The 24,384-nt window shown below is 33.3% G+C and overlaps 1 protein-coding gene across 5 annotated transcripts in view; it reads right to left on the bottom strand.

Moving 5' to 3' along the window:
* Nucleotides 1-1,828: 1,828 nt before the first annotated feature.
* Nucleotides 1,829-24,384, bottom strand: part of LOC149151930 (putative proline transporter 2) — a 41,903-nt gene continuing 19,347 nt past the window's right edge. The window contains exons 4-8 of one of the 5 annotated variants that reach the window (XM_089439236.1): nucleotides 24,210-24,304; nucleotides 23,404-23,593; nucleotides 23,192-23,316; nucleotides 2,340-2,555; nucleotides 1,829-2,237 (exon numbers count right to left, since the gene is read on the bottom strand). In XM_089439236.1, the coding sequence (XP_089295362.1) occupies nucleotides 1,851-2,237; nucleotides 2,340-2,555; nucleotides 23,192-23,316; nucleotides 23,404-23,593; nucleotides 24,210-24,304 (1,013 nt within the window). In that variant the 3' untranslated portion in view covers nucleotides 1,829-1,850. The remainder of the gene's footprint in view (nucleotides 2,238-2,339; nucleotides 2,556-23,191; nucleotides 23,317-23,403; nucleotides 23,594-24,209; nucleotides 24,305-24,384) is intronic. The other 4 variants (XM_089439240.1, XM_089439237.1, XM_089439239.1 and 1 more) reach the window with 4 other exon arrangements.

Raw genomic sequence — 24,384 nt, 5'->3', positions numbered from 1 at the left:
TACCATCTCTAGTGTTTCTTATGATCTTGTCATGCACCAAATCAGACCAAAGTATCTCCCAATTTGGTAGCTTGTCTCTTCCATTAACTGGATCTTGATAGTTGTTCTAGGACTTCAGAAGACCAGGGAGTGCTAAGCTCACAAGTTCAAATGTTGGAAAATTTTCTCCTACCCCTCCAAGTTCATCTCTGACCTAAGTGAATCTGGATAGGTATTGAACAACAATTTCATTTTTTCCCATTTGAATGTTCTTGATTTTATCTCTCAATGCCAATTTCCTAACATCATTGTTGCTTTAGAATAGGTCTATTAGAGTTTTACACATTGCAAAATCAATCTCCTTTCCATGCAAGTTCGAAACCACATGATCCCTGGAACCCTCCAGAATAATCCTCCTGGTTTTTGTTGTGTCTTTCTTCCACTGAGCTTGTGCTTTTGGATCAAAATCTAGTGGTTTTGGAATATCATTTTTTGTGTACTCTAATACTCCATTGTCATCCAAGGCCAATTCCATCCTGTCTTTCCAAGCACAAAAAATTGAGGTTACCTCCAATGCAATCTCAAGCTTCAATCCATTGAAAGACATTGTTCCTACACTGAAGAATATTTGCACCAAAAACTCTGCAAATCAAAATTTATCTGAGAGAATATATGGAACTGGGTTTCTTTGTATTCTTAAATAACTTTGATACTATGTAGAAATAGCTCAAAATTTGCAGCTGCTAATGAATTCAAACTAAAAACAATGGACACAAGTTTCTTCTACTCAAATTGTGGAAAGGAAAACATACAATAGAAACACATGCAATAACATGCAATCATTAAATCACAATGAACATAGTATTTTTCTAGGGGAACCCAATTGGGAACACTCCTCCTTTGTTTTGTATTAAATTAGATGAGAATATGGATCTATTACAATGACTGCTTCAATCCTTGAAGCACAACCTACATTGCAATATTGATCTCCTGCTCTCAGACCTGCTTTGACCAAAACTTAGCTATAATAGGCTTCAACCTTCCTCCTATTTCCTTCTGAAATCCTTTAGGAAATTAGCTCCTAAAAGATAGGAGAATTCCCTATTTCCTTGTGAAAATCCAAGAAAAAATGATCACCTGCTCCAATGCAAAACCTATACACTCAACTAGTATATAATTTATAATTAAAATGTGCCTTTTCCTCCATGTCAACTAGGAAATTCAAATTCCATGCATGACTAGGGATATTTTTAGTAAATGGATTAGTTAACTGGGATATTAGTGAGTTAACAACAATTACAACTACTCAAATGAACTCCTACTGACTCTATTCATGACTAGAGCTCAGATAATTGAGTTTAACTAATAATAACTCCACTAGATTGCTAGATTTTAGCAATCAACTCATGAAAAACTCTAATTCTAGCCTGCAAACTCGAATTCACTAATTTAACTAAGTGATTTGGCCATTTCACTCCTACTAACTGCAACTCAAGTCATCTTGTTGATGTGGAATTTCGAATTTCTCCATTTGACTAAGGCACAAGAAGTCAAATGAAGCCTTTTCTTGCTACAATTTAACAATCCATATAAGTTTTTCAATTCTATAGGAAATTTTAAATCTTAAGGTTTCATAAAAAAGGAATGCATTGACCAATGCTTTTGTTCATTCATCATTACAGAGTCTTTAGAATACAATTTTTTGAAAGCTTCAAAATATCAAGTTTCTATAAGTTTCAAAAGGCTGATATATAGAATAAAGTAAATAAATATGATCAAAGATAAATGAAGAAATAATTATTACATAATTTATGGAATACAAGGTTCTTGTGTGATATTCAACATTACTTGGACTATAATATAATGATCAACTATGATGATATATCAGCAAAGAGATGGTATGTTTTGTAGTCAATAACAATGGAGTATAAGGATGTTATAGTTCCTACTACGGCCAAGATGAAAAAAAACCATACATTCACCCAATGCCATGCTTTTTGTAATCCTTTCAAATCCTTTCCCTTGACTTGTATGTACATATGGTTTGGAAATACAAATGTTAATGGAATAACACTCACTGCACTTGTGAGGGTCACAAAATCCCCCAAAAATGGAAACATTGCTGCCACCAGTGTAGTAACAATTAAGTAAGTCCCTCGAGTGACGAACCTCACTATCCAGTTGTGTATAGAATATATGCCTTCATTCATCTTTCCAAATTTTGTATCCAAATATTCATATATGGGGCTTCCACATATCTGCAACCATCATTATGATCACATATGTTATAATTCACTCCCAAATATGAATTTGCTTGAGAAAAGCTAAAATTAAACGATAATCCACATTCATAGACATACATGTATTGATATCACGGTTTGTAGGAAAGCAGAAGCATTCGCCAAAGTTTTAACCCATTTGGGTCCATTTACATTATTAAGAAGATATGAGGAAGTTGATGAACCATGTGCCCAATATCCTGCAAAGGTGACAACATACATTGGCACATTCCCCATAAGGAATTGGAGGTATAGGGCTTTATGCATGTTCCTTACATAAGGACGTTTTATTGTGGCCTACAAAACAATGTCAATAGAAAAATTCAATTGATTGCATGAAAAATAAAGACAAACATTCTATATTCTTATTAAAATTGAAATCAAGTTGCTTGAGTAACAAGTTCAAATTAATATGATTAAACAACTCTATACTATACATTTTACATAATGTATTGGATATAGATTATATGACATTTTATGAAATAAAATTTAAACCCACACATTATAGGTGATGCAATCTAAATCTTAATAACAAAAACTCCATGCATGGTGCAATCTATATAATGTGACCTTCATATACTTCCCGAGTTCCATGAGAGAGTAGCTAAACAAGCAATTCTTTAATTTTCAAATATAATGGCTCATAGAAGTGTGTTGCAAGTTTCACCAATTAGATTGTTGCTTAAGTTTACTCTTAATTTTTTCATGATTAGTTGGATTGTTATTGAAATTTAATCCAAATATTTCTTATTCAATAGGTTCTTCTATTATTTATTTAGGAAATGTAATACTTATAGTAATTGTTAAATGGATTATTTAAAATGATGAGAAATTGGCCAATTGTGACTAATATCATGGATATGGGTAATATATTAATGACTTACTCTATGTAGATAATATATTGAAAATGATATCTCATATGTTGGACTACGATAACTTCTCAATGCTTAAATTAAAAAGAGTGAAGGGGCTCTAATGAATAGTTCATAAGGAACATTACTTGCTAAGGTTTTGCAAATGGGGTAGCTAGTTAAGTGAGATTAAGAATGGGAAAAAATCTACTATTAAGATTGCTTGAGCCAAAGGATTCTTTGGATGGGTGACCTCCAAATAAGTCATGGTTATTGAGTTCAAGCCTCAGGACTAATGATTAAATCTATATGATTCATTTCTCTAGTTTCAATCCACTTCTCCACCCCTATTAGAATCAACAAATACAATGCATGCCAAGTGGACTATTTAAAATCATGAGAAATTACTTAGTTGTAACTAATACTGATGGATATGGACTATAGATTAATGACTTACTTTATGAAGATAATCTAAAAAATTATATCTCATATCTTGGAATAAGAAAACCACTCAATGCTCCAATGAGAGGGACTCTAACTCAATAGTTCATAAGCCATAAGACTTGCTAAGGTTTTACAAATGGGAAACAAGCTAAGTGGGCTTGATTTTGGGGAAAACTCCACACGTAAGCATGCATGAACTAGAGGGATCTTAGGATGGAGGAATGATTCAAGTGCATCCCATATAGTTTTCCTTTTATTTTGTTATGTAGAATCTATTTTCACCATAGGAATATGTTATTTTTGTTGAAGTGTCCTTAGAGGACATAGGTAAATAACTAATAATATGAGGTGGCCTTTAGCTTCTAGAATCAGGGACATATGTAATCATTTTAAAAGGGTGTTAGTTATATCCCATATTGTCTTAAGAATATAATTGTAGGGGATAGACATAAATAAAAAGAAATATGTTGCATAGGGCTTGCTAAGGCTTTTGAACTGTAAAAGCCCATCTGTGTAATTATCTGAAGTTTTTCAATATAATAGTATATTGTGTGTTACTATTTTTATCTGTATATTTCAAGCCTCTATAATGTCAATAAATGAGTTCGTTTCATGAATCAAGATTTATGATTTTCATGTCCAAGATTATATTATTCAGTTAACAATAGGAAGTTGTGTTGAATAACTTGTGTGTAAACCCTAGGTGTTGAGAGGATCTATAGAGAAATAAAAATTTGCTAGGGTCGATGATAGTGAATCGGACTCTTCTAAGTTCGAGAGCCTATATATTCATTCATATGTAGATCACAATCCCAAGAAAAGTATTAGATTCATAGTTAGAGGAGGCAAAGTATTTGAGTGAAGGTCAACATGTTGTACATAATCTTCCCAAGATTTTTTGTAAAATAGTATTTCATCAAAAAATACGAGCACAACTATTCTAAGGAATGGTTCAAAAATAGAATTCATCAACCTTTCAAATGTTGAAGGTGTATTTGTAACTCCAAATGACATAACCAAAAACTCATAATGACCTTCATGTGCTCTAAAGGTTGTTTTGGGAATGTCTTCTCGCCTCATTCTAATTTGATGATGTTTGTAATGAAGATCCAACTTAGTAAAGAAAATTTCTCTATGAAATTCATCAATGGCAGGAAGATGAAAATTATCTTTGGTAATCACTTAATTGTGTTGTCTATATTCTATACACATATGCTACAAACCATCCTTTTCGATAACCATCATCACTAGTGAAGAGAAATCACCTTATCTAGGTTGAATTATGATGACCTCTAACATTTATTGAACCATATGCTTAATCTCACTCTTCCGTGCATGTGGATATCTATTAGGCATAAGATTAGGTGGTACCCTTCCTGGTTGCAAATTACAAATGTTTTCATGTTCTCAGATAGATGGAGGACCCTTAGGTATTTCTCCAAATATTGTAACATGATTATTGATAACCTTTTGAAGATCCACTGGCATAGAGGATAGAGATGCCATGTCTAATGAATACAATTGTGTGACTACACCTCAGTGTCCCTTTTTTATCAATTTTGTCACATTATTAGAGCTTATCACTTTACTAGGCTTCCCTTGGATACCTCTAAGCTCAATTTCCTTTCCTTCTGATAAAAATTTATGAAAAGATCTTGGAAATTAAGGGTCATTGTTCCTAATAATTGTAAACATTGGACTGCCAATACAACATGAGTACCACCCATTTGGATTACAATCATGGGAATAAATAATAAATACTCCCCCATATTCAACTTAATATTATTTCACTTAAATGCACAATTTATGGCACCTCCAGCTGTAGTCATCACATGAAGTTATGGTGTTGGATAGACAAAGAAATTAAGAAGTTTTCCCAATTTATAATTGATGAAGTTATGGGTACTACCTAAATATATCAATACCATTACCCTCTTCCTTTTGATATATCCTTCTATCTTGAGGGTTTTTGGAGTATTGATGTTGGCCAATGCATGACAAGAGATTGTTGGAGTAGTTTCTTATAGCTCTAGATCTTGTGAAATTTCCACATCTTGATCTTCTTGATCTTCACAGTTTATGTAGAATAACCTCTTCTCATTACATCCATTCCCTTTACTATACTTGTTTTCACAGTTGAAACATAGTCCATTTTCTCTTCTTTCATCCATTTGTTGAGGAGTCAACCTTGTCAATTTAGGAAAGGGAGCATGATTTTATCTATAGTTATTAGTGACCAATTTTCTAGTGGTCATATTTTTACTTTCAACTTTCCTTTCTAGATTGAAAGCATGCTCTATAGATTTAGGTTCAAAGTGGTGCACCTCATGTGGATGTTTTCCCATAAAGTGCCCATAAAGGTCTAACAAGTTATCCTTTGAAATATTCTTTACTCTGAGGCTCAACTTTTGAAAATGTTGAATGTACTCTGTAATAGGACCCTTTTTTTTATGAATATTTACCAATTGAAAAAGGAATGTGTTGTTCTTAATATCCCCATAATGTGCTATCAATTCCTCTACAAAAATGGACCAAGACATAACAAATATTTTTTTCTCTAAAAAATCCATTGATACCATACATGTTGGTATTGTTATAATAACATGGATGCAATATTTACCTTTTGTAAGGATGCCACTTAGTGTATATCAAAGTATTGTTCAATCTTAAATATACATGTAATAGGATCATTACCATAAAATTTCCTCATATCAATCTTCAGAATGTAGTAGTTTCTGAGTGTTGACTTGAAGCCCTGATGATGTGGATCTTGGATTAAAAATTCATGATTATGGTTTTGTGATTCATAATTTGTGCTCTTTAACTATTTTAGCTTACTCCCCATATGAGATTGATTCTCAACAACATGCTTCTTCTTATGCTTACAATTTCCTTGGATATCCACATCTCTTTTAGAAAGCCTTCCAAGAGAAGATTTTCCATGGCAATCATAGATTTTTGTATTTCTTCCTTACTTTCATTCATATTCATTTAGCATACTTCCTTATGTCCATTCATCTTCTTTTCCATTTCTCTTTTAAGTTTTTCTTGAGAACCTAAGGATCTACCGTTTTCTACTTACTAGTATCCATTTCATTAACTTTATTCTCTAATTGAGATAACCTAAATTATAAGTCTTCAATTTCTTCATGAGTCAAGGATAATCCTTCAATAAATTTAATTAGTGTAGTAGCCTTCTTCGGAGTCATGTTGGAAAATAATAATAAACCTCCTCTTTATTACAAAAAAAAAGAGAGGGGGGTCTCCTAATGAACAATTATGCTAATAGAAAGTTATGTACCTTAATTTGGAAAATATTTGAATGGATGAAGCTTTATTGGCATATCTTCGAGATTTGAGGTCTTCTGGATCTAAAAATTTATTCTATGATACTCTGATATGTATTTTCTGCAAATCCATAGGTGTGAACCGAATCTAATGTGTCAACCTAAAGTTATAGTAAATTTCCTAAAACTTCCTATTTTTTTTTCCTCTTCCCACAAGCAAACTTGTATAGTGTTCCTTGTGTCCAATTCTTGAAATATAATTTAGGAACTTATACCTAAGGTACTTATATATTTCTCCTAAAATACTTTAAGATTTCATAGTCTAAAAAAATTATAGACAAGAAGAAATAGCCAAAATACCAAGCTGACCTATTTAAAATTTATTCTATGATTGTTAACAAACCCTAACATCCATGGGGTATAACTCCCAAAGTATGGACCAAATTATGAAAATGAAACCAGATATTCCCCGAGATTTCTCATTAATATGGTCCAAGTTTCACTATATTAAATCTTATAGAAAAAAAAGTTATATCAAAAATGTCAAGTTGGCTTGTTTGAGACTGAATTATGGAGCACACAAAAACCCTAACTTCCTTGGAGAATATCTCCAAAAATATAGAAAACCAAGATTTGAAATTTGGACTAGAAGTTCAACAAATTTCTTCTTAACATGGTGGAATTTCACAATCTGAAGCCTTACAAAAAAATATATATATATAGCAAAAATGTTGAATTGACACATTTGAAGTAGCAAAACTCTATGATTAAGAGCGTTTATTCCAAACGTGATAATCCTTGCTCCTTAAAAATGATAGGAAACCAATAGTTATAGTCCAATTTGAGTGAGAAACCTCCTTATAGAATAAATACAATGAACTAGACAATATTTGATGATCCTAAGACTAGGTCTCCTTAGTATATGGGAGACAAAGGATATAATTATAATAAGATGGCATCATTATGGGCTCTAGCCTACATAACAATATAATAATATAAATGTAATCACTCAATATTAGGGCTTAATAATATATTTTTGGGTTAAAATTGGGCTTATATATGGCTTAACACTAGATGTATTGATTTCAGTGTACATGTTGATTTCTGATTTCATGTAACTAGATGTATGATGTACATTAATTTCAAAGTAATTATATTAATAGTGTGCATTTATTTAAGAGTAAGAATAAAAAAAATATTGACGAAGTGCATTGATTTATGTGTGATAGTAATTCAACCATAAATAATGTACCTCAATTTCATCTTAAATAAAATGTTCATTTACTTGAAATGCATGGTTATTGAAATTGTAAACTATTTATAATTGACTACATTCTTATTATTCCCATTTTCCATCATTCAACATTGTTAGTTACTTTCCATTCAAACAAGGTAATAGAAAATAACTACAATTGAAACTGACTTGGGGTTTAACACTCCATAAGTCACAATGATTGACTTTGGAAAAATATACTATTAATGTTGGAGAGCAAGAGAGACAAGTTATGATGTTTACTACACTATTTCCAGTTAAAGATTTGAATGGTCTATGATCTCAACTACACTTTTCATATGATCAATATGAAAAGGTGGCAAAACTAATAGGTGTGACAATAAGAAGAGTAGACAAAAATAGTTTGAGATTGATCACAATGAAGACTATTTGTACTTGCCTACATTCTTATTATTCACATTATTTATCATTCAACACTATTACATAGTCACTTCGCATTCAAAAAATTTATTTCATTATTTTTCATCATTCAAGTTAGGTAAATGAGAAAATTTAAAATTAAAGTGACAAGATTAATATTATACATATTTTAGCATATTTAAACTTATCAGAGTAATTAGATGTTCAACAAACTTTGTGTGACCATGCAAGACTAAAACTAGCCTAGATCCATCTTAACCTTGGATCTACCAAGCACCTAAAGGGATCAAATCCCTCGAGGTGCAATCCTGACCTCAAGTTTTGCACTCAAAAAAGAGGTTTCCACTTTGAGATATTTGATCCCTCTTGGCGCTTGATAAATTTAGGGTTAATATGGATCTAGGCTACTTTAAACAAATCATGTAATATTTATTTCGATAGGCATGTCTATCTTGGAATAGGGCTTATATAATTTTAATTTAATTATCAATAATTATTAGATGGACAATAGTGATTTAATCTCCATAGAATATTCTTAGTAGTATTGATGCAAGAGCATTAGAGCTTCCCAAAACTATCAAGCCTTTTGAAAAAAATCTGCAAGAGGGGTTTCAATATTGAAAAGGAATTCTAGTTCCTTATTTTTAAATATTCTTAGTTTCTTTTAATTATTACAAAATAGTTTTAGAAAAGTTATAGATAGGAAAGATTTTATCCATAAGGCAAAAACAAATTTTCCTTGAAAAACATGATAGATTTAGGGAATCAATCATGAAAGATTTAGGGAATAAATCAGGGGGTGATTTAGGGGTTTAGGAAAATCTAGTTTTCTTTTACAGTAATATTTAATCAATATAAGCCAAAGGTAAAAGATAATGGCCAAATGAATGTAGAATCTAGCCAAGAGAGAAATGAGAGTTTAAGTATGTATGTATAAAGTTATAAAATGAAATGAGATTTCATGTTATTATGGATTGTCACTAAGTCTAAATGTTTTAGAGTAATTTTGTACATTATGGAGGATTCCCTGTGTAGATGAAGTTGAATCAAAATGAGTAATTCATGTAATTAAAATTGGGTCTCTATGTGAGCTAACCCTGCAAAATGAGAAGAGAGTCATTGACACATGCAAATGTTTGTGTGTGTGAGGCACATAGAAAAGTCTGGTTGAAGAATTGATGACTTCAAACAGGTATTTCGTGTACCAATATGGTGTGCACAAATTGGGGTTACAGTTGAATAACCCTGTGGAACAAGATTTAAATATTGTACATGAGGATGCCTATGCATTGAGATAGACATAGAAGTCTTATTTGAAGACTTCAACAAATGAAAAAATTACCCTAGGAATGAAGGGTGGGTTCAATGAAGAGAAATTACAGAGCAAGAGGTGATCAAGATCTTTAGTGGAATACTTGGTAGAAATTTAGTGGTTTTGGCCAAGAGTAGAGGTTAAGCGCCATATATTGAAAGGAGCGCTAGTTGTTGGGTACATGGTTTGAGTTGATTGGAGGATAGTGGAAGCGTGGAATGCATATCTAAAAGTTATATACGTGAAAGGACATAAGAAATGGTGCATTTTTTTTTAAGGTAAGAAGCGTTGACAGAACATACGCTGAGAAGCTTAAAAGATTAGGAGTTGTGTACAAGATTCCTAGCATGAACCTACATGGATTCAAAGTGGCGTTGAGTAAGTGTGTCGTCGTCATCATGATAATCCATGAAGAGGTCTTCCACAAGTGTGAGAAATAAATATTGGTGGATAGTTGTACCACTTTGTATTAAAATTGAAGGGACAGTAATTAAACCTTAGTAGCACGTCTCTGATGGTCATCGTCTCCATCCTTTCAAGAAGTCCATGCATGAAGACAAGCATGAATCCCACATAAATTATATTCATGGAATAGGGAAACATATGGAGATATTATTCATATTTCCATCCTTGAAATTAAATGTTAATGCACATATGTTATAAGGTAATTTATCTGTGGATGAATGACACAAAATAATGGGAGAGATAATGAGTGGTAAGAGAGATCATGCATGGGGTGAGACTTTATATTATTTGATTTAAATTTGTGAATGCATTGAAATTTTATGAATGTGGTATGTTATTCTCATATGAATAATGAGCATGAGCAGAGGAGGAATTCACATTAAGGGAAGATAAATTGAAAAATATGAAAAGTTAAATTGTGGTAAAGTTAAATTTTCATGCATCAAGTGATATCGAAGGAGTAGGTTCACTCTATGGAGGAGAAATTCATAACTTGAACTATTTTGGGTTTGGAAATATAAATGAGGTAAATATTTTTTTAGTTTCAATTTATATTGAAGTTGCATGGAATATGATTTTAGAGAAAAAGAAAGAACATTGATGTTCTTTGAGGGTATCAGGATAATTTCTACTTTGGGAGGAAAGTAAAACTATATCAGAGTAGGATAAGATTTGCAACTGTAGTAGAGCTGAAATAGTACAACCAACAAAAAGATTGGAGGAAACCGCAACAACAGTGTATGTTCGTATGAGGTTGAACCAAAGATAAATTGGTATTTATTTTTTCAACTAATTTGTGAGGCAAATTTTTGATTACAGGTAGTAGTGGTGAAGGATGACTACAGTAGGAGGATTGTAAAAAATAATAGAGGAAGTTCTTGGACACTATAGAAAAGAACCTTTACAAGTTCCAGCTGAGGTTTGAAGAAGGAGGACAGGTGGATGTTATTAGAGGAAGTGAAGATCTGCGTAAGCCTAAGAGGAGAAAAGAAGCTCAAGAGGTTCTAGAAGAGAGAACCAAGGATACCAAGAGGCCAAGCTCTGAGATATATCACTGAAGTATTATAAAAAGTTAAGGACCTACTTTCTATTACATAGGCTTGGAGTTAATCTACAAATGGACTAGGTAAAGTTCATAAAGGAAGAGGAAAGATGCCATACTAATAGTCATGTCATGGGTTCAAGGAGAAGCTACAATAGAAGAAAAGAAGATGTCAAATAAAATGGCATAAATAGAAGGATGAGCAAGAGCAAGTTGAAGACAAGTTTCTAAGATAAAAATACAGATGAATGTTCTAATGGAACTACTACTGGAAGCTGTGTAGAAATTCCTTGTATCTCAACTACTAATAGTAATTTACTAAAACAATAGACTTGAATCTGCTCTACTCATCAGCAGAAATAATTAAATTATCGTGAAATCATAAAGAATACAAGAGAAAGTTTGAAATCAACACATTACACGATGATTTCCTGGGGAAATCCACAACCAAAAATCCCTGCTATCTGTATATTGCATTAGTCAGAAAATAAGATAAGATTACAATGCTTTTATCAAGCCTGAGCAACCTCTGCACTATCTCTATCTGTCTCATTACTTCCTAGACAAGCCCAGGCCAATACTTAACCAATTTTATGCTTGCCCAAGTCCCTATTTCCTTGGGAATTAGCCCCCTATTAATTAGGGAAATTCCTCAAAGGAATTGCGCAATCCATCATAGGCCTTCCTCTGACTGCATGCACCACCTGTACAATTCAGATGATTATACAACTGATAGTACATTGTCCCTAAACTCCAATCTCAACTAGGTAACTCTCATATCTGACATGCATGAGTTATTTATGATTGAATCATCAATTAACTGGTTGATCACTGCAGGCAACACCACACTACTAGACCTCCCACTAGTTCCTCCAACAGTTGGAACTAGTTTAACTAAATTTAACTTAGTTAAACTGAATTAATTAATTACAACTCAAAATAAACTCAACTAGGGCTCCTATAATGCTGGAGAAACTCTACATGACTCAATTTAGACCCTCAACTCGAATTAACTAAGCCAAATAAGTCAAATTAACTTAGTTAACTAATACAAGTTGTCATGTGATGTGGAATTACAATTTTATTCCTAATTTAATTCAAGGACAAAATTAAATTAGGATTTTATTGTTGCATTTTCAACACTCCCTCTCAACAAGAAAGGGATTATCTGCTACTTCGATCTTGCCTCTATGAAACTCAAATTTGCATCTTGAAAATTCCTTTTTCAAAATATTGCATCCTCTTTCTTTGTAGGAATGTACTCCAACAACATGATTCTCCTCTGCACACAATCTCGTAGATGGTGATATCAGATGTCTATATGGTTGGAATGATCATGAAAAATTGGATTCTCAAAGAGTTTGATAAAACTCTAATTGTCACAATAAACCATTGTAGGATCTATCCGCTGACCAAATAAACCAACAAGGATCTTCCTCATCCAGATAGCTTCACAAGTTGCTTGACTAGCAGCCATGTACTCTGCTTCTTTCGAAGTGAGTGCAACTGATCTCCGCTTCTTGTTGTACCAAGAAACTACTACTGACCCAATACAGAATATTCCCCCTAATGTGCTCTTACTATCGGATCAACTCCCTACCCAATCTGCATCTCTGAAGCCTTGCAACTTCACCCCCTTTGTCCGTTTGTACCAAAGACAAAACTGAGCGGTGCATCTGAGGTATCTCAACACATGTTTAACTGCCTTGCAATAGAGTTTGGTTGGATTAACCATTGCATGACTAAGTTGGTTAACTACAAAACATATGTCTGGTCATGTATTCACCAAATATGTAAGTGAACCCACAAGCTTCTTTTAAATAGTAGCCTCCACTACCTCACCTGAAGTAGCATCTTCCTTCCTCCAGTTCCCTACTAGAGGGGTCTCCATGGGTTTGCTTCTTTCCATGTGGAACTTCTTAAGTATCTTTTTGGCATACTTTCCCTGAGAGACAAACAGTTCCTCATCTCCTTTCCATACTTCCATACCAAGGAAATAATACATGAGCCCCAGGTCCTTCATCTCAAATTCTCTTGCAAGATCCACTTTGCAATATTTTACAAGCTTCTCATCACCTGTTAGAATTAAATCATCAACATATAATACTATAATTAACAATTTACCTTCAACCACAATATGGTAAAGGTTCACATCTGCTTCACTTTTGGTGAAGCCCAACCTGATGAAATAGCTATCAATCCTAGTGTACTAAGCATGGCTTGCTTGTTTCAATTCATACAGTGCTTGCTTGAGTCCGCACACATCTGACCCTCAGTTGAAGGTATCAAATCCTTCTGGCTGCTCAATGTACACCACTTCCTTAATCACACCATTGAGGAATGTTGTATTCACATCCACCTGATGTATCTTCTATCTCGTCTGCATTGAAAGTGATAGAATAGATCTGATTGAAGAGTACCTTGCTACTCGATCAAAGGTCTCATCGTAATCAATTCCCTCCACCTGAGAGAACCATCTGGCCACAAATATGGCCTTGTGTTTCTCCACACTCCCATCTGTTGCTTGCTTTACCTTGTAAATCCATATGGAACTCACCACTGACTTATCTGTTGGTCTTGGAACCACTTCCCAAACACTGTTTTTGATAATGGAGTCATAATCCTCTACCATGGCATCAACCCATACTAGTTTCTTCATTTCTTCCTCAAATGAGGATGGCTCAATCTCTACACTCTCGCTCATTAGAGCCATGTACCCAGTGTACTGATCTAGTGACCTCCTTTTCCTGTGTTGTGATGTGGGTTCTCCCACTTTCTCTCTAGCATCATGCATCAATCTGTTAACCTCTCTGGTGCGCTTCCTTCCATCTCTAGAAGTCTTTGCATGAGTGGGTTCTTCCACTCTCTGCTCCTCTGCATGTGGTTACTCCACATCATCCTGAGGTTCTTCCTTTGGAGATAAAATCTCCTCTTCTCCATGCAACTGAATCTACCTCTCAAGGGAACATCTCATGGCCTTCTCTTCATCAAACTTCACATATCTACAAACCACTATCATCCTGTGATATGGAAGGTACACTTGATAGTTTTGAGGTCTATCAATGTACCCCACAAATATTCCCAACTCAGTTGTTGGTTCTAGATTTTCCTTGCATCCTTGGTAACATGATAGTAAGTTGATGAACCAAAGATCCTGAAGTGTGCCACATCTAGTTTCTTACCTTAAAAAGCTTCTTTTGGTGTACTCATCCCGAGAATCCAATGAGGACTTATGTTCTACACATATACAGTTGTGTTGCATGCTTTAGCTCACAAGTGCAACGATAGGCCCTCATCATGTAACATTTCTAGTGCAACTACCACAATACTTATGTTTTTCCTTTCAGCTAGCCCATTCTACTGTGGTTTACGGGGTGCTATTAACTCTCGTCGAATGCCTTCTGATCAACAAAAGTTCTTGAATTCATTCAACACATATTCTCCACCGTTATCACTCTTGCCAATGTCTTTCTCAACAAGTGCTTTAAATTCACAAAATTTAGTCAATGTCTGATCTTTCTTCTGCATGATGAAAAACTAGCACTCATGAGAGAAATCATCTACAAATATTACATAGTACCTATGCTTGGCCGTGGAGGCTATCAAGAACAGTCCACACACATTTGAGTGAACTCTTTTAAGGATCGCTTGTGCTCAACTGTCCTTATCATGAATGGTGGCTTTGGTGTACTTCCCCAATGTACACCCTTTGCATATGTCTATTTGCTCTAGTGTACCCTTGGGAAGTTTTGTAAAAATTTGTTGCATGATCTTCAAAGCTCCTTGGTGCAAGTGAACCAATATTCTATGCCACAACTCACCAATTTCTCAGCTCTGAACCTTCTCTGCTTTTTTTATCAATGCAATACAGTCTTCTACATCCAATTTGTAGAGGTTCTTCACTTGAACCACGATCCACTTTACTTGTCCTGAGGCTATGTGACAAAAGAAAGCCTTTCCTTTCCTAAATATCCCATCGTAGCCACGATCCTACAACATAGCAACTAAAACCAAAGTATTCTTCAACCCATAATATACATGACATCTTTTAATGTGAGAGGAGAACCAGACTCCCTCTGAAAAGTAACATTACTGATGTCAGTGGCGTTATACCTTCCATCATCACCCATTTTGATGTGCATCTAGAGGTCCTTCTCCTCCAAGTCACTGAAGAATTATTTGTTGCTGGTCATATGGAATGAGGCTCCACTATCATTAGGGGATTTTTGAGGTCTAAAATGGGCCTCCTAAGGAAATTATAAAATAATAGTGGAAATAATAAAATAAGATTATATTACATCATCAAATTTTAGAGAGAAAAAAAGAAAAACTATTTTTTCAACTTATATCCTTATGGGGTTACTCAAATTTTGAGAGAAAAAATTTGTTATATGAAGAATTTGATTCCTCATCCAAGGAGTACCCATGTTGCATACTTTCAATGGACCTTGCTACACAAAAAATGAGGAATACATGAAAAATATGACTGCAATAACATTTTTTCGTGTATTTCTCATTTTTCATGTAGCAGGGTCCATCAAAAGTATGCAACATGGGTGCTCCTTGGATGAGGAATTAAAATTTGCATCCAATAAGTACTCCTTCTTGAAATTTGAGTAAAACCTTGGGGAGATAAGTTGAGAATACAAGTTGAAAAAGTAGCTTTATTATTTTATTATTTTTTAATCTTTTTACTTTTTTACTCCAAAAATGGTGAATCATCCCCCATCGTTGACATCATCATCTTGAATCCTATTGGTTCTTATAAATTTTATTTTGGTTGTACATTTTTCTTAAGAGGCCTAGTTTAGACCTCAAAATTCCCCTAATGCTAGATACCACACACTACCCATCACTGATGTCACCATGCAAGCGATGAGGGTGAAATCTAGCTGGAATTGTGAAGCAAGAGCTTCACTTGCTGCTCCTCTTGAGGGCTTCGTGTCAGCCTTTTTGTGTGGACACTTTGTGGCATAGTGTCCTAGCTTACGATAGTGAAAACATTTAATCTTCGACAAGTCCTTCTTCTTACTTCCCTAACTAGAATATGATTTGGAATGGGATGACTTCCCTTTCCCTTTCTTTGTCTTTCTCTCTAGTGTTCCGCCGAATCTCTTCTTACACCAAGTCGGACCACAAATGCTCCCACTATGGTAGCTTCTCCCTCCCATTTACTGAGTCTTGGTAGTTGTGCTAGCTCTTGGGAAGGCCTAGAAGTGTAAGGATGACCAGATCATCTTCAGCAACTGTAACACCAACACTTCCAAGCTTATCATGACATTGGGTGAACTTGGTCAAGTGCTTTGTTATTTGTGTCACCCTTCTCCATCTTGATTTTTCTGAGCTTTCCTTCAATTCCATCTTCCTGAGGTCATTATTCTTTTGAAAAATATTTGTCAAGGCCTTCCACATTGCATATGGAGTCTCCTTACTGTGGAGGTTCGAGACAATATGATCTTGAACTCCTTCTAGGATAGTCCTTCTCACCTTTGCAACACATTTTCTCCACTCTGCCAAATCTTGAGGATCAGTTGTTGGAGTCTTAGGAATATATTTGTCTATGAATTCATTAAGCCCATTGTCTTCCCACACTACCTCCATCATGTCCTTCCAAGCAATATAGTTTGAACTACCCTCAAGGGAAAATTCAAGCCTCAATTAGTAGAATGACATCGTGTTAACTGTGAAGTATGATACTACAAATTTGATTTCACCTACAAAATACAAACTCATATTCTCCTCTTTTAGAGTGATTTATGCTATGATACCATGTAGAAATTCCTTGTATCTTCAAACTACTAATTGTAATTTACTAAAATAATAGACTTGAATTTACTCTACTCATTAGTGGAAACAATTAAATGATCATGAAATCATGAAGCATACAAGAGAAAGAATTCAATCAACGCATTACACAATTATTTCTTGGGGAGAGCCACAACTAAAAACCCATAATATCTGTACATTTCATTAGTCATAAAATATGAGAAGATTATAGTGCTTTGCTCAAGCCCGAACAACCTTTGCACTATCTCTATCTATCTCATGTTGAGATTGCAACAAGATGATGGAGCTTAGTGAAAAGAGTCGCCTCCACTAAGTGGGCCCGCAGGCAAATTATGGCGCAAGTTCTATTTTTTATCACAGTGTGGATGATCACAGTGTGGGTGACCACAGTGTGAGTGATCACAGTGTGAGTGATCACAATGTGGGTGACCAAAGTATGGGTGACCACAGTGTGGGTGATCAAAGTCTATTTTTAGACTGGTTGTCAAAAATACAAAAGTCAAATATTATTGTCTCATAATAATATTTGGACTATAAACTTGATCTTATTCTCTTGGAGCACTTCAGTTTGAGCTACAGATGTGGCCCATGCAGCTGTCAGAAGGAAGTACGCTTTTCTTATGAGTCAGTTGAGTTGTTGCATGCATGACTTCAGTTAGAACTCAATCAGTTGAGTTTGGTGGAGTTGATTGTGGAGTTGATGGAGTTGTGTTCAGTTTGACTTGGTTAAACTAGTTGTAGTTAGTATAACTGCAAATAGACTAATGATGAGTTGTTAAACTAATTATTAACTCATAATACAACTATAGAATACATCAGTTAACTCAGTTGCATGTCAGTGCATGTTCAGTTCAGCAGGGACAGGTGTTAGAGAATCAGATTGCTATCAGTTGTGACTATAGTTGTGCATCAGATCTTGCACAATCAAGGGATTGAGTATGCCAATGAGTTTGCTCATGTATTTGCCCAGTTTGTAGCTTCTACTCACGTCTTACACATTGTGAGTGATTCTTTGGAGGTGAAATACGAGTTTGGTAGACCATTCTCATTCATTCTTGAGCAGGTATTGAGCAGTGGAGGCAGGCAAGCAGTGGAATAGATTTTGAGATCCGATCTTAGCTGTATTGTGTGTAACAGGTGGAGCTGGTACTGGATTGCTTGTGATAAGCATTGTACTTTGTAATGTTACATGGTCTCAATCATTAATATACAGATAGTGTGGGGTTTTTAGCAAGATGCTTTCCCCGGGTTACATACTGTGTTAATGTGTGAATGCTCTTGATGTTTTATTGTTATTGATGTTGCTATATTGATGATCAACGTAGAGAAGCTTATGTATTGTGTATGTATTCCGCAATAGTACATGATCAGGATAATCTCTGTTGAATATGTGTTAAATTATTCAAAATTTCTACATCTCATTGCTTCCTAGACAAGCCCAGGCCAATATTTAACCAATTTTCTACTTGCCCAAGTCCTTATTTCCTTTCGTTGTTTCCTTGGGAATTAGCCCCCTATTAATTAGGGAAATTCCTCAAAGGAATTGCACAATCCATCATAGGACTTCCTCTAACTGCATGCACCACACGTACAATTCAGATGATTATACAACTGATAGTACATTGTCCTTGAACTCCAATCTCAACTGGGTAATAGTTAAATCTGACATGCATGAGTTATTTATGAGTGAATCATCAGTTAACTAGTTGATCACTACAGGCAACACCACACTACTAGACCTCCCACTAGTTCCTCCAATAGTTGGAACTAAGTTAAATGACTTTAACTCAGTTAAACTGAATTAATTAATTACAACTCAAAATAAACTCAAACAGGGCTCCTATAATGTAGGAGACACTCTACATGACTCAAGTTAGATCATCAAATCGAATTAATTGAGCCAACTAATTGAAATTAGCTTAGATAACAAATACAAGTTGTCGTCTGATGTGGAATTACTATTTTATTCCTAATTTAATTCAAGGAAAAAATTAAATTAGGATTTTCTTGTTGCATTTTCAACAAGGTGGGGAAGACTAAATGTGTGGATGGATTCTTTGGAAGAAAGTGAAGTGGCCTAGGTTGCAAGTGAAGTTGGAGCATATGTTAAATTCTCAATTGAAGGATGAAGAGCTCAGAGTAGAAAAGATGGAAGTTCGCTATTGTGAACTTGAACAAGGACTAATCCTTAGTGAAGATGAGGATGAAGAAGTTGATGAGATCCAAGAATCTCATTATTTTTAAAATAGTTAAATGTTTGTAAATGAAGGTCATGTAGGTGTAGACGTTGGAGAGTTTCCTCATGAAGGAAATATCTGGGAAATTCCAATTAATGGAATTGTGGATGAAATTCTTATACCAAAGCACAGATACATCCTTGGAGAGGAGGATGAAGGTAATGAGAAACTTACTATAAGTCTCATGAACTATTGAGGAAGTTCATATCAACATGAATATTTGATATCTGAAACATCAAATGAGGTCACACGGCCCTATCATTGTTAACCTAACAAATTGTTATAGTTGTAGGTTTTGGTGAAGATGGACAATCATCTACATTTGTCAAAGAGAGAGAGGAAAAGTAGAATATGAATTTTTCTCTAAGTGAAGAAGAAGAATGAGTGTCTTTACAAAACATTGGATAAAAACATTATCATAAACCTGTGATGAAGGAAGATGAGACAATAATGTCTCATAAAGTGATTAGGACATAGCTGGATCAAGAAGATAGCCAAAAGGAGGACACTGATGCAGAACAACATATGAAGGAAATTCTCATAAGGGATGATGAAGGTATTATGTCGGAGGAGAGAGATATGGACTTTGAGGAAAAAGTAAATATGTTGGAGGAATGGTTGGAAGAAGACGCAAATTTTGATTATGACATGAACGCTACAAATTTAGTTCAAGGTAATTTACCTATTTTTTTGAGGAATTGAATTTCTTAGAAGAGATATTAGAAAATAAAAGGGTGCATATTCATTATGTAAAATTGAATCTAGAAGCCAAGGAAATTGTCTTAGAATATGATAATGAGGAGGAAGTTGCAAGGCATGAGAAACAGATAGTGAAGCAGGTGTATAAACTAGAAATTGGTAAGAGTCTTGAAACTCTTATGCACAAGGAAGATATGTAGTAGCAAGTGAGAGATGAAATAAAGTTTCAGTAGTTAAGAACAAAATTGGATGAGGAAATTGATAGGTTGTGTATGTTGAGGAAGAGGATGATAAGAAGAAGATATAGAAAGAGGAAAAGGACAATCAGCAGCAAAGTATAGCTAAATGAGAATTTTTCCATCAACAAGGAAAGTAGATGAGAAAAACTTAGGATTTGGAAGCCTAGAGAAGTGAAGGAAACATCAACAATAGTACAACAACATGCAAGGGAGAATGGAAAAATACAACAGAAAGTTTGGGATCCTAGAGGATTTGGAAATTGATGACATATGACCATGAGGTCGTGAAATTTTTCTACCTTGGGAGTTTGATGCAGGAGCATTATAGCTTCCCAAAACTAGTATTGAAGAAAATCTCTAAAAGGGCTTTCAATATTGAAAATGAATTATAGTTCTTTATTTGTAAATATTCTTAGTTTATTTTAATTATTATAGAATAGTTTTAGAAAAGTTGAGGATAGGAAATATTTTATCCATAAGGAAAAAGAAAATCTGCCTTGAAAAGCATGAGAGCTTTAGGGAATAAATCATGAGAGATTTAGGGAATAATTAGGGATTGATTTAGTGATCTATGAATTATCTGTAAACTGTCGTGGATATTCCATTGGAGAGTTCATCACAACATATCTGATAATATTATATTAAAAATTTGAAATTCTACACTATTACAGTTTTATTGAATTTCTAAATTTCTAGATTTTGTTGCAATTAGTGCATGCATGTGAATGGAAAATATGCAAAAAATAGAGAATGGAAAAATAAAAGCTCAAAAACACACATAATACACAAGATATGTTATGGGAAACCCTTTCGGGAGAAAACCAAAATGGAAGGTGAGGTCACTCCACTCTCTTTCTCTATCCAAAAATATGGCTGTAGGTACAAAGAAGTATGGCCTATGGCCCATAGGTTACTACAGTGCAAAAATCCTCTCAATGTGCTCTACCTCCTATCCCTCTTGGATATTTTTTCTCATCTATGGAACAAATGCACTCGAAAGAATGGAATACATCTTCCTCCTAGTGGCCCAGTTATAACACAACGCAATAGCCTACTAATGCTTAAGTTTGACTACCTCAAGTCTTAACCAAAGTTACAATATATAATCTTTTAGAGCCTTTTACATCACAATTGCATGGCTAGCCCCTTTTCCATGAATAATGGGGGATGACACGACATCCTCTTGAACCATGGCGGTGAAAACAGGAAGGTCAACTTCTGAGTGGCATAACTTTCACATATGGATTCTGATTGGCACACTTGTTGTGTCGTTGGAAAGATATTTGAGTGTAGAATAACATAAAAATGGGTGGTGCTAAATTAGCAAAGGTTTACCTCTAAAAAAATGTCATTTGATGCCTCAAAATGCTCCGGAAAGGTTTTAGACCTAGTTTTGCCAAATTAGGTCCCACTATTAAAGAGTCTCATGAGCCAATCCCTCCACTTTTCCCACTTTGAATGCATCAAGATGAGTGAAAAACATATATATATATATAGATATAGATATAGATATAGATATAGATATAGATATAGATATAGATATATATATATATATATATATATATATATATATATATATATATATATGCATGGAACATTACCGTTAAATATATTACAATGACAATGATTCGATCCATGACAATGATTATATATGTTACCTGAAGATATAGGGTTTATTTTTGAATTTTTATGAAGAAGTATGCATTTTTTGTTAATATTCCTTTTAAAGATTTATCCAATTTCTAATGAATTGGGTTTATTAATATAGTATTAATCAATGTTTATAGAAAGTAATATTCAAAATGTTAATTAATTGATAAAATATTTAATAGTTAGTTGATAATATAAATTAAATTAGCATTGTCTAAATATTATTATAGAGTTTTGATTAGAATTTGGCGAAACATAGACACTCACATTAACACATAATAACTAAATTACAGTAAATTAATGAAAATCCTAACAAAAAATTTATTAAACAGATCTGTAATAACAAATTAGGATACCATGTATACTATAAAAAGTATACTATAAAAGTAGAAAGCAATAAATTAAACAAAGTCACATTGTTAAATTAATATTCTTATGTTCCTTTCTCACAAGTAGATTAAATAAGGTTCCTCCCTCTTTGAAAATATCTATCTTAAATATGGATATACCAACCATTGACAAGGATCAAGTTTGGAGTTAATATGGATAGTCAGTACACTTGCATTTCATACTGGATTTCCTTGAGCTTTTAAATAGGTTTCATTGTAACATATACAATGGGATATTGACTACCACACGCTTGTAAAACACCATCATAAACCCATCAAATGACTAACTCAAACGTTTTTTTTTTGTTTTTTAATATTCACTCACTCAACATAACATTACATTACATAATGTTTTAGAGCACCTCTAGAGAGGGATCAAGTCTCTTTTTACCTTAAAGGACATTTGTATGTGAGGAGATTTGATCTTTTTGGAGGTTGGTAGATCTCGAATTAAAATGGATCTATGTTCGTTTAATTTCTCCCTTTAAATAGGCTATATTACACATGAATACCGTGAGTCGATACCATGGGTTCTCGATATCATAGGTCATATTTAATTTTATTTTTATTTTATTTTACCCAAATTAAAATGTTTACATTATCACATTAATCTTTTTATTTAATTTTATTTATTTACATAATTTAACTTAGTCAAAATATTTAACATTATATTACATCTCTACCACAACACAATAAAACTTATTATTTTTCATTTTAAAATAATCACTTTTTTATAAATTAAAATACAAAACAAATTTTAAAATATCTATATTCATAAAAACATCTCACTATTATATTAAAAAACAATATTTACATTTTTTTCTCATTTAATTTTTTTTTTTTTATAAATTAAAATAAAAACCCAACTCTAAAATACCTGTATTTCTGGAAGCATCCCCGTATTATATGCAAAAACAATATTTGCAGCAGCTCCAATTGAGTTAAGAATTTTGGTGGCCTTTGAGCCTGAAATTTCATAATCTCTTGATTGGTTGTTAAGACCTGCATATCCAACAAAACACATTAATAATAAAAACCAAAGCTTTATTTTTTGGTTTAATTGGAAAAATATAAGGGATAAATAAATACCATCTTTTATAGATAAGACAATAGTAATAATGATGTATATGAGAGACAATATTGTGGCAACACCAAGCCATAACCGCAAGGCTGATAAGTGTGGAATGCTAAATGCAAAAAGACTACAAACAATTCCAGTGACTGTAATGCAGTAAGGTAACTTGAATATTCCCTCCTTGTCGTAGAAGGTATATATTGCCTGCACACAAAAATCAATCAAAAATAATTATTCGTAATTTACTATTTATAAATTATTTTAATTCATATATATAAATTTAATTTTTTAACTATATTATATTAATTATATAGATATATATATATTTAGTAATTTTATGTTTTATTGTAATATATATAATTTTTATTTTCATAAGTGTTTATATATATGGTAATACTATATATTGTTATTTAAATTTAATAATTTTGTCTATATTTTAAAAAATATCAACATTATAGTTAAAATTTTAAAAAAAATATAATTTAAAATATTAATAAAAATAATGTACTGAAGGGTACATTATTAAGGTACTCTATTGTTAAGGTATTTTATTGAACCTATGACTTCACATCAATGATTGCTTTAAAAGAGCCGTGATCACTGTCTATCCAAGACCCCGTGGACTATATATATATATATATATATATATATAATAAAAATAATGCACTGAAGGGTACATTATTAAGGTACTCTATTGTTAAGGTATTTTATTGAACCTATGACTTCACATCAATGATTGCCTTAAAAGAACCGTGATGTCTATCCAAGACCCCGTGGACTATATATATATATATATGATATTTCGAATCTTGCTACTCACCTTTATAGCTTCTCCGGCCAAAATAATAAAACCAATATTACTCATGAAAAGGTTTGCATATTGTAAAGCCCATGTGAAGTAATACATTTTATCACCTACAATATACAACAATAATTCTTAGTCAAAATTCTAATTATATATATATATATATATATATATATATGCTCAAAATCAT

This window comes from Pinus tabuliformis, chromosome 9, assembly GCF_031772625.1.
Source record: "Pinus tabuliformis cultivar Carrire ecotype Pingquan chromosome 9, CPIR1, whole genome shotgun sequence".
NCBI classification, from domain to species: domain Eukaryota; kingdom Viridiplantae; phylum Streptophyta; class Pinopsida; order Pinales; family Pinaceae; genus Pinus; species Pinus tabuliformis.
The sequence above is the reverse complement of the archived record's forward strand: the minus strand, read 5'-3'. Positions and strand labels throughout refer to the sequence as shown.